The sequence below is a fragment of the Falco punctatus genome (genome assembly GCF_963210335.1).
Source record: "Falco punctatus genome assembly, chromosome: 1".
In the NCBI taxonomy this organism is placed as follows: domain Eukaryota; kingdom Metazoa; phylum Chordata; class Aves; order Falconiformes; family Falconidae; genus Falco; species Falco punctatus.
The window spans coordinates 104,109,276-104,121,581 of NC_137580.1; the positions used below are offsets into that span (position 1 = coordinate 104,109,276).

Here is a 12,306-nt window from a genome sequence, read left to right on the forward strand (position 1 = left end):
ACTCCCAGCTTTACCCACGAGACACTTTGCTATTGCTCCTCAGCCTGTACATCGCTTGGCTGATGGGGAGAGCAAAGCTCAAGGCTGCCTGCAACACAGAACTGGCTCAGCCCCACCAGCCTTCCAAACAAGGACTCTGCTGTTACCTGGGATATTGTGTTATTTCCATAATAAAGATATGATTTTGTTTCCTAACCCATAAGCAACTGACATCAGTATGAAAGGTCACACATCCTACCCTCCCACTCCATCTCTAGCCACTCTATATTTTTCTCCAGAAATTGTGATTCCGCTTGTGAATAGTGACATAGACACATTTGGAAAAATTTTCCATAGCAAAGACAATATAGTTTGGTCTCCACTTTAACAGGACATGACACCCTCAACAAGGTTGTGCAGAATCAGTCTGACTACACAGGATCAGTGGAAACACAAATTACTTCCCCATTAAGGAGCCAGAACTCACAGAAAACAAGAGCCCTAACCATGGAAGAGGATGAAAGATTAAAAAAGGAAAAAGAGCAAACCCCTGTCCTGTGGAATGACCTTAATTTTACAACACACATTTAGGAGCAGAAAAAAATAATTGTCTCCTGCATAAAACTTGTGAAAGAAGCTGGCTAAGGACATCTCCATCAAGTCCACGTGTCCTGGTTTATAAATTGATCCTCTCTTGATTTAAGGGCTGTACATAATGAAGAATTCAATAGGTCTCTAAATCCAAGTGAGCTTTGTTTCCATCTCTAAGCACTGAGTCTTGCTCTGCCTTTTTCTGTTGCTCTGAAAAGCAATCTACCCTGCCAGAAACAACTCTCTTGTTCAGCTGTTTGTAGAGTATGATCCACTTTCTCTCTGACGAGCTGCCTTTGGCCTTTCTTTAGATGACATGCCTTCCCGGACCGAACTTGTTCTTGCATTCCTTTCCTGAAGTCATTTATTAATGAAATGTGACATTTCAGGACTGGCATATCCCCAGCTAAAGACACAGAGAGATCAATCTACCTTAGCTGACTGAGGTAAGGGAGGGCTCACTGCTCAACAGTGACATACGTATCTCAGGGCACAGGATCTGAAGCGCTGGTTTCAGTGCTTTAACACTTCATCTGAGGGAAGGGGAGTTGCCCTGCCTGCCATGGAAAGGGTTAGTCATAAAAAAACGGGAAAGAAAAGGAACAGCGTTGAGAAAATCCACACTAGATAAGAACTGATGCCTTTTTGGAACAATCATCTCAGTCCAAGCAGAGACAATTATGAATGATGGGTAAAATTGGATTAAATGCTTTTCCTTAGGGTTTTACCATGTGTTTTCAGAATGACCTGCCAGTTCTTTCAATACTGGTTTGACAAAGCTGCAAATGCACACTGCTAATGCACTTTGATGCCACCTATTAAATGGGTACCCTGTTAAACTCCTGTTGTGCAACAGGAGAGCAAAAGATGATTAGATCCACAGCAGCCACCTGAGTGCAGATGTTAGTCACTGTCCTCCTTTTGCATCCAGGAGCTCAAAACAGACTTGAGGGCTCACAGAAATCCCAAGAGGAAAATAAGGTCTAGACTTTATTAGAGACACAGAAACGTACTGAAGGTCACACTGTGCAACCATAGGACAGCCACACAATTAATTACCATTCCCCAAAGATGCAGGGTAATGGGTGCAACCTGGATAAATTGGACAGAAAAAAAAGAAAAAAATAATAGATGAGTTATTGTTCTACTTCCCACCTGGCCCCAGCTGGCACAGGTGCAATGGAGAAGCATTCTGCAAGAGCTGTTTCAGAAAGGCCATCTGAGAAGATAAAGTGAAATTCTACATAATTCAAGAGTCCAGAGTTGTATACCCGTGAAACACTGCATTTTAAACTTAAGATTAAAATATTTTTCTTTCTATAAATTTACGTTAATAAATCTGCAGAAGAAAGCCTGCCCGGCTCTATATTCTATCAATTTTCTTAGCAAAATGACAAAGGAAATGGCAAATTTGTTAAAAACTTACATTTTCAGGGAATGCCAGTGAAGTGGAACTAACTGGAGAAAGAAATCTGAAGGATACCTGCATCATATGCGTGTGTGCATATATATATATACACACACTTATACACATGAATACGCACTCACACATATATTAGACATGTTTGCATGTATATCTGTATTATGCATACATATAGCTTTGTGAGTAGCAATACAATTCCCAGCGAGTTTTCAGTGTGCCTAGCTAAAGTTATTGATGGTTGAAACCATCGATATGGTTTGACACTATAAAGTGCTAGAACGCAGTAAATTTAGTCTGGAATTCAAGTGAGAAACATCTCTCCTGCCTAAAACCAACCCCCCTAGATGTAGCAAGCAAACGAACGTGAGAATTTTCCTCCTCCTCTAAAAAGGTATTTGAAAGGAAAAAAAAAAGCTTAAACCAGCATTTCTAAAACACAAAACAATACTCCACCCTATCCCTACTTAAAAAGCATTTTATTCTGATGGAGAGGAAGCAGTTGGTAGGAAACATCTACTGTTCTAGGAAGACAGCAGTAAATTAGAGCTCTAAATGGGCATTTTGATACTAAAATAGGCCTAAATTCAAACCATACATGGCCTGGTTTGAACATCCCACAGAAACTGGAGGTGGGAAAGCCACAGCAGCCAAGGCGGATGTCGGTGGGATTGCCCTGGCTCATCTCTGACTCCAGGTTCAGAGGCAGGCAGCACAGAGGATGGGCAGGGAGGCTGACCAAGCAGCTTTGGCAAACCTCTGCTCTTTAAATAGAGGTTCAGAAAGGCCGTGGTTTACTGCTGACATCCCCTTCCTGTAATGAAACCAGCAGAATGAGTCGGTCTGAAATAAGTCAACCAGGAAAGCCAAGGAGAGATCACCCTTCTCCCAGTAAAAGGCCACGCACCAGAGAGGTAAGTTCTGGTGGTTATGTCTGATCTTTGACAGAAAACTCTACTCTCCAAAACACTTTGCTGTCCATTCTGGGCCAAACAGTACTCTGCAGGACAATGCATGCTGGCCTCTTTCAGCACCAGAGGCAAAGACGACACATGCTAAGCCCATGCTAGCCATGACAGCCTGGAAACAGTCCAGGTGTCCCTGTTGTAACTGCTGTTCAGAAAAGGCAAAGGCTGTGACGCAGAGACACCAGCCTGAGAGAGACCCTTCCCTCAAACTAGGCAGATGCTGTCCAAAAAATATACTTTTCAACGACGTGAAAGGAGGCTGACCTGGTCTCCAAATTACAGCTCAACAGAGAGCAGTACACATCCATCTGCAACCCTCGGCCCACGGAACTGCTGAGATGCCCCATGGCCCATCCTTCCCAGCTTGGTCAGAGCTGCGCCCAAGCTTTGAGGTGGGCTGTCTACCTTCCTCCAGGGCACTCCTCACCCTGCCTTGAAATCTAAACCACAGCACTCAGCTTACCAATGTGTGGAGGCACACTGAGAGCAGCAACAATGAGAGCTGGATGTGCGATTTATCTTTGGCTGTAAAACAAGGACAGTATCTTACGCTACATAAATAATTGGGTTTTACTTATCTGGAAGGTAATCAGAACAAAAGCGACGTTCCTCCATGCCTATAGCACAGCTGAAGACCAGTCTATACCTGTTTCAAGCCTAAAGGAAGACTTTGACTCTACAGCATGACATTAAAGCAGCTCCTCCATGGCAGCTCCTGACCACTTAAAAAGAACTAATGTTTTAAAAGAAAAAAAAATATGCAGAGCATTTTTTTTTGCATGGGTGTCAGGACTTTGCATAAACTGGAAGATGGCTTTTCTCAGCAAAGACCTGCAGAGATTGTTATCACAATAGCTGAGGCCCTTTAAATTGCCTACTGGCTGTTACACAGAAATGCCACCAAGCCTCTGTCCATCATCTTTATTTTTGAGACATGCTATAGAGGAAAAATCCCACTATTAGGACCAAACTCCACAAAGTCCCAAGCACTCGGCATGTCTCAGAATGTTACACACTTGCCTGCTGCACTGAAGCTCATTATTATTGCTGTTACAAGGCAGTTTTAATGCTACTTTGGGGTGCTGGTAATTTTGAGGCCAATTTGCAAAGATGGCTGATAAAATCTGTTTCATAATTAGCATGCTCCATAAGAAACATCCTCCCCCTTCCCTAAGCACCATCTGAGCATGTGCCTGGGAGGAGATATGGAGAGTTGTGCTCAGGAGAATAAGGCCTGTTTTGTACAAATTTGCATTTGGAACAAATATCAGCCTTTTAAAATCTCAGGCAGTGCAGTACATTCTGCAGTGCCGACAGTTTATCAAACCTAGCACTCAGCACCTTTTACTGCAGACAATTTGAGGAACGGCACGCCGACTGTTACACTGGCAAGAACAGTAGATGAATGGAAGCACAAAGCTACGAAGAGCCAGCAATTAAACGCGGCGATAATAAGCAAACATCCTTGTTTTGCCAAGGAAATTAAACTTGCAAAGCCTCTGAAGATGCTTACCAACTTGCCCGATGGGGTTCTTAAGCTGTCATGAGATCTGTAAAACTTGGGAGAGCTATGATACATCATTTGGGATGCAGTCTCCAAAAAGCCTCATTTCTGGCATAATGAGATCAGTGGGAACAGTGTTCAGCCACTATGGCAAGCTTTTTATCCATGAAAACAGGATAATATTTATGTATATGATGAAAGTGCTACGTATTCAGCGTAAACTTAATATGATAATAATGCTTTTAAACTCCTTAGCAGCCTCAGGCAAGAAAAGGCATACTTCCGATTACACCAAATAAATAATAATCAGTAGAAATTAATTTGCCAAACATCTGAAGTGCATCTCACTACACCATATCCACACCTTTCTCTGGCTACGACATCTGACAAAGCTGCCTGTCAAACACGGTTATAGCCCTGGCTCTCACCTATTGCCTGACTACACATCCTTTCCAAACCCCTTGCATAACACGAGCACACTCCAGACCATCTGTTTACACGCTTGCGTTGATCTAAGTGGATGTTTATTTATAGCACTTTTACAGGTCTACCCATGCTGATAATGCATGAAGCTGGGCATTATATATGACAGTTCATTTTTCTAAACAGACAAGAGAACGGCTAACTCAAGAGCTGGCATCAATTACCAAACCCCAATTTTCAACATGGTTTTAGTTTCTTTCCCATGTTTTGAAAACTGGAACCAAGAAATTATTTCTAATTATTTCAAATAATTTCTTACGGAGTTCTTTTACACTAAAGCAACATAAAAAACCACAAATGCATCCCTACAAACTGCAGCTGACTATAGCATGCTGGTAAGACAGGTGGCAAACGCTATAAAAGCTATGACGAAGCTACAGGATACTGAAGTCACATTGAAATCGACACAAAAAATCTCAATAATTAAAACAGGGCAATGTTTTAATTTCGTACGCTTGATATAACGGGGTAGTTGGTTGAAAAACATCTGTTGGGGTTAGCCTGAGACAACGTAGGTCAAGTTTCGGCTCTCCCTCTGGCACAGGGTTTCTGGAGGACCTTGAACACATCCGACAGGTACCCTCCCTCCAGTGCTATGTGGGCAGCAGAGGGGACCTCAGCTGCTCTTTGGGAGTCACTGCTGGAGGACTGCAGGCGTTCTCCGTGGCCAAGCCCTTACCTGCTTCATCCAACGCTAGTGAGGCCATGAAAGATCTGCTATTTAAACCCATCAGCTAATTCTGACCGGATTGAGAGCTGGGAGGTCTCCTGGGAACATCCTAGCCAAAAAGGCAGGATGCAACAGAAAGCTCTGGCAGGAGACAGTAACGAGCAACGAGAAATATCGTACCACAATTTCTTCCTCAACACAACTGTCTGCAGGTGGCACATCTGTCTAAGTGTTGAGATACCACTTCATGAAAGGCCACAGCAGCCTTGAACTCGGCACCAGCTGCAGAACCCAGGCAGGTACAGAGCAACCACCCGTTCAGCCCATGCAGAGCTCTATCGCACTGAAGCTAAACTGGTAGGAGGAACAAACCTCGGTAATTAAGATCTATCTAATGCTGTTGAAGTACACTGATAACCTTTGTTTCTCTGTGCTTTACTCACATCTGAGAGAAGTGGAATTAACCATCCCACCCCACCTCCCAAAGCGTTCTCCGCACAAATGAGTTAAAGATTGAAAGTTACAGCAACTACAGAGCTACCTTAAAATATAAACACAACTTCGAACTTAAATCATAAACAGAACTTAAGCAGAAGCTTGAAGTTCTTTGCTGAATCAATATATCAACACCATTATCTTTACATCTAGGAATACTGAGCCAGATTGTTTTCTCGTTGATGTTTGCATAAGCAACAAATACAAGTCAAGGGAGGAGTTTTCTATTGATGCCAGACTGATTATATTTTCAGTTCTATCAACAAGCTGCCAAAAGACCTCGGGCAAGTCCTGTAATGGGTCTGTGTCTGTGCCTTTAGTTTCTTTCTTTTTCATACAATAAGCAACACCTCTTTAACAATGGGATTTCAACATACATTATGTTTGATAGGCTCTGTACGTCTCCGATGGAAGCATCTACAAAACAGGCAAGGTGCTCTAACAAACGTCTAGACTATTTCACATGAAAATGTACGCTGAGGTCAGCTTGCTGATTTGAAAGACTTAAAAAGCTGTATGGTGGAGAAAGAATGGAAAATGAAGGACATGAGGTGAAAAGTTCCTGACAGTTTCCTCTTGGACAAAGTGGACATAGTCCAAAAATTCTTTATACTTTCTTTTCCTCTCTCCTCTCCCAGAGGTGGTTTTCTATTGTGCATGTGTTGAATGGTAGGTTTGCTGGAGTTAAGCCAAAGAGAGAGGTAGATGGCTGCCTTTGTGGTCAGAAGAGGGAGGGAGGGAAGGATTTCCTATTGCAGAACAAAGCTGAGTTATTGATAACAAAATCCACTCATGTGCTGACTATTAGGAAACACTGGCTGATTTCTTTGCATGTGGGGTTTTGCGCAAATACTTAAAATTTGGGGAAACTATCTGAGTTCAGCAATAGTGTCCTTTCTGGACACTTAGTCTCCGTGGTGCTCAGGACAAAGGACAAGAAGAATCTTTTTTCTTTCTCTCTCTCTGCCACTTTCCTTTTCAACAAGTGAAAAAAATAAATAGTCTAAAGTAGGGGCTAGGCATTTGGAAGAAATTGTGAACGTCACGTTGTTCTTGCAAGCTGTCAAACTGCTCTGGCCACCAGAAGAGAAAGATTCTGTTCCATAGTACACTCACCATTAGTATGTCTGCTGTGATAGCCCAGTTTGAAAACAGAAGAGTTTCTCCGATAAAAATGCAAATCTGTTGTAACAAAACACACAAAAAGGAGATTTATTCACTTGACATTCAAAGGAAAAATAACCTGTCACAAACTTTCCTTTGTTGCTTATTTGTCTCAAACGTACACAATACACTCCTTGTTACTGTTGTAGTTTATCCTGAATATTAGAGAACTATAAACTTTCATCAGAGCTCTAGAGGGTTGGCCTGCAACTTCGTTAGTGTAAACTGTTTATGATCTACAGAACAGCTAAATAAAAGGTTGACACATTTGATTACAGATGAACATGAGAAGCCAGCATGAAGAGACATCCTTGGGCTTCCATGCTCACATCATTCTGTTCCAAAAAGCCAGTTAGAAAAGGCACGGCGGCCACAACTCCCCGAAACAGAGTAATTTTCATCACTAGGAATTAAATTATGTGTTAAGCTCTGTAGCAAGCCAGCCGAGGTTCTCAACCCACTATGTGCAAGATCCCTTCCTCCCCCAGTAGCATATTGCTGTCCTTTCTCAAGGGGACATAGGTCCAGGCACTATCCAACTCAAGCGTTACGCACTGGTAATATCTGTGTGCAGTCAAGACAGACTCAGAGTATGGGTTTTGCAACATCAGTGTCTTACGGTGAAACACAACTCTTGACTCTGTGGATACGGTCAGCAAGATACATTAAAAGCCTTGTGGATGTAGTGGGATGAGAGCTTCTTTTTGTGGTGGTGCGGTATGAACAGCCACCACATATCCTTTCCACCTCTGGCACTCCCTCCTCACTCACTCCCATCTCATACTGCCTTCTCAGCCACGCTGGTGCAACAGGGCCAAGCAGGGATTCAGAGCAGGACACTGAGAAGGGGCAAAGAATTTTTTCGGGGGGGAAGTAGGGGAAGGTCTTGTTTTGCTTATTTTTAACCCAAATCAGTTCTCTGGTGCAGTTCACTCAATGGTTTTACAAACAGTTATAGCAGTTAAAGAACTGGAAATGATCAAGAAGAGAAACGAATTTAACCCAGCCTTATCGTTACATGTTCACCAAACTGAATCCGATGGAGCAAAGGTGACACGGCTCCTGGAGGAACACTGCCTCCACCAAAAAGCTTTTTACTCTTATTTCAATCATGAACCTTTTGCTTTTATACTGTATGTTAACGATTTAGTGAAGAAAGGTAGGTTCGACGGGATGAAAAAAAGACAGAGAACCTTCCACACACACATTTCCCTCTTCCTTTGTGTATTATGAAGAGCAGAACACATATGCTAGTTAAATAACCAGACTTGTAAAAATCAGCTCCCCCATTTCTCCCCAGTAAGAAGGCAAGCAAAACTCCTTTAATATCTCCCCCCAAAGGCTGCTTTTGGCTCAGCTAACCCATTTCTTTTTGTGGCCTCTAGAGAGAAAACATTACTGCTGGAATTCCTGTTGGTAGTTGGGGATAACAGCTACGGAGACTGGGATTCTGGTAATTGAAGATTCCCTTTTTAATTGCCTTATGTTCAGTTTTTGTTATGTTGAATAGGCTACAACTCATTAACGAAACAAAGCCAGCAAGAAAGGCACCGTATGCTTTGCGCCGAGAAAACATGCAGACGGATGTCGTTTTGTGGTGTTCTTGTGAGCTCTGACGGGCTGACAGCCACGGCCACTGCCCCGTCCTCCTTGCTTGCACATGTGCAATTTGGGGAGAAGGAACTACAGGATCGGCAGCCATGGCATGACGTGACCACCGCAACCATCTTTCCCACACACCGGTTGAGACTGCCGAAACCCCTCTGACCATCATGTCCCTGCCAGGAACAGTTAGCTTTATTTAGCAAGTCTTACGCATTGACCTACAGAGAAAGCTTCCTCTATTTGTTTCTAAAATTGTCTTTGTTTCCCACACGTTCCCCCTCCCTATCCCCTCTTTTTGTGACTGGATCTGCTTCCTCTGTGATGGTGTCTGAGCCAGTCATTATGGCCCAGCTGGCCAGCTAGGAATCTCCTCTTCCCATTTTCCCACTGTCCACTGGTCTGCCTGCCTTGAACTTGGCTCTCACTGGAAATGACAACTGCCAAGCTAAGAAACACAGATCTGATGAATCCAGGGGCTGACAGGAGTTGAAGCCACGTGTCGTGTAGCAAGAGCATCCCGGAGCCCCGGGTGGGCTCTCAGGACCTGCTCTGAAATCTGTCCTACTACAGCTTTGCAGCTGCTGTTGCTGGGGTTCTGTGGCTAGATAGATTAAATCAAGCTTGGGAAAGATGTAATCACACTTCTGAATGAGGCATCGACATGCCCTGCCTGTTCATACAGCATTGCAAACAGGCAACTGCTTGCCTTAAGCTAACACAAATTACATACACGTACCACACATACAAATCGTTACACGCAGCAAGTAAAGCTTGCCCCCTTCTGCAGGAATTCAGCACAAGTCCTATACATAAATCACTGAAACGCTACAAACTTCAGAATGCACCAGGTTTGAACTGTTGAATGTGTATTTCACCCAACATGTTTCCATGAAAACACATATTTCATATGTGGATACTGGTAAAAGGAAAAAAAGAACAAGAGGAAGATCAAAAAGTAGGACAAAAGATACTGACATTAAAAAAAAGTCCGTCCTTCAGCTGCTAATGGGGATTTATAAAAATGAGTTCATCCACTGCAAAGGGCATATGAGGATATGTGGCATTTTTGCTGGGGAGAGACTCTAGGGACGCTTACTGCAAATAGGGCAGCCTCCAGAAGAGATCAATAGCTCCTGAAATGGTCACAGTTTTGACTCCTCACACACTTTTTGAAGCCTCATTTTACACTGAGATTACAGCTTTACAGATATATCTTCTTCCGAATCCAGCTGTGTTGTATAATATCTCACCACCTCGATTTGCTGTCCAGTTGCTCATCTCTGATGAGCTGACAGAAGCTGCATCCCCCTCAAGTCTTTCTGCTTATGTGATCAGTTAGCAAATTCTGATTCCCAAAAATAATAAAGTAGGTTTCAGAGTGGTCACACCAGCAGCTTTCACAGCAAGATCTAAGCAGGTTATGAACTCCTTCCATGGCTGTTTGCAAAGTACATATCTGTCTAGATCTTCATTATCTGTATTTCCCCCAAAACGGTGGGTAAGACACCCACGTGCACCCTTGAATTTGTGCAGGGCAGTATCAGTGCCTCAGAAGCAGGTAAGTCACCAACACCATGTCAACAGAAAGTCCCTGGAGCTGAGACTGAGATGCTGTAAAAGCTCTATGGCAAGATTTTACCCTGAGATTTTTTTTGCTTCTGCAAGACCATAAAATCTCTTTGAGGAATTGAAATTGATGTTGAAATGGAAGTAAAACAGGAACTTGGAAGAGTGTAAAAAGGAAGGCAAAGCAAAGCACCTCTCTCCAGTCATTTGGAGATTTAAACTAGTGCAAAATCTGCAGTTGGAATGTCTGAATAGTATGATACAATGATCCATACAGCTAATGGGTTTCAAAAGAGAGGTTTGAAACCAAACATTTCAAAGAGTATGTGTTTCAGAAAAAGTGGGACCTACAGATCTGTAAATTGCTGTTTTAAGGAGCTGGAATACAACACACAAATCTATATGCTGCAATGAAACAGACAGAACTGATTGGACTATACAGCCAAGCAAGACAGTAAAAGATAGAAATACAAGTGCCTGGGTGGCTAAGTGATATAGAATGCTGTTTTATTCCACCCTTCCAGCCATTTCTACCACTGCCAATAATTTACTGGATTAGTACGAAAAGACTGGATGGAAAAAAGAAGACTGCCTACCTGCTCCAAGTAGGAGTGGCTGCTACAGAACTGGAATAGCAGCTGCCCTCAGGGATCAAAACCACCTGCAAGACAGGACTAAGCAGGGGAGAAAAAGTATGTATGTTCAGGAGAGGAGGAGAGCAGACAGTTGACAGCCTGTAAGGGACAAGGTGATCATTCTAATGGGTATGCAGGGCTTTTAAAAAAACAAACCAACCCCCTCTCCCAAACCAATAAATTAGAAAGCAAGGGCTCTGCTGATTCTTGCTGGAGTGCTGAACACTTCATTTAAGCTGATACCAGTATCAGCTGACATTAAAAACTCCTGACTGTTAACTAGAGCAAGGAGGGAGATGGTGGTCCGGTGGCTACCACAGCTCAGTGCAAGAGAACACAGTCTTGTGGGGACACATCTAAACACCTGGAAGTGATAACTTTAAGGCTCTGAGCCAATGAGGGGTCCAAACCCAGTAACACTTCAATTTTAGCATGGTGTGATCAATGACAGAAGTCTAAGGACAGTCAGGGTACAGAAGGTCTGCAAATACCACCATACTGGGGAACAGACCAGACCACTGCTCTTGCCTTTCACAGTCATACAGAACTCAAGGATGCTGTTTCAGGATGAAAGCCAGGACATGGCTATCAAGGAAGCTATCAGAGATGAGAAAACCAACCCATAAATTTTACTGTACTCTTTCCAGAACAAGCTGTTATCATGGATTTTGAGATAAGGAAGGTAACACCGTCTGTCATGCTGTCCTAGCACTGTATCTAGGTGTTCCCAGTCCAGAGTCAGAGGACAATCTTCATTTTGAACCAATGAGACTTAAAACAGAGAGTAATGAAAAACTGCTACATCATGCAACCTTGCAAGACAGGTCTCCTAGTGAAATACAAGGGAAGTAAACACCCTGGAAATCTGTAAGATTGCAGTAGCATTGAATGGCACGGAAAAAGAAGGGCTCGTGTTGGAAACTTGCCTTGAAAAAGTCAATACAACTGACATACAGCACCACTGTGATAATACCTTGTGTTAGGAGACACTGGTAGCTCCAACACAGACCACGGACCTGTTCTCTCAGTTGGGTTAGCACCTGTAACACTAAACAATAACAGGTGTGCCACTGTTTTTATTTATTTATATGCCATGTGTGTTTATATTAATTTGTAGCGGATGGCTTGGCCACAGATCATCTAACTCCAGGTCATTTACAAACATTAATGGTCTAAGCTACCCGGACCCTTTGTAAGTTACGAATTCTCATTTTTGCAGCGACAAA

The 12,306-nt window shown here is 43.0% G+C and overlaps 1 protein-coding gene across 3 annotated transcripts in view; it reads right to left on the bottom strand.

Annotated features, from left to right (window-relative positions):
- The window catches only part of SPNS2 (SPNS lysolipid transporter 2, sphingosine-1-phosphate), a 143,172-nt gene that overhangs the window by 33,252 nt on the left and 97,614 nt on the right, over nt 1-12,306 (bottom strand). For all 3 annotated transcript variants that reach the window (XR_013923671.1, XM_080364992.1, XM_080364991.1), the window contains exon 9: nt 7,227-7,292. Coding sequence is in view for 2 of the 3 variants with exons in the window: in XM_080364992.1 (XP_080221118.1) it covers nt 7,227-7,292 (66 nt within the window). In the remaining variant the exon portion in view is untranslated. The remainder of the gene's footprint in view (nt 1-7,226; nt 7,293-12,306) is intronic.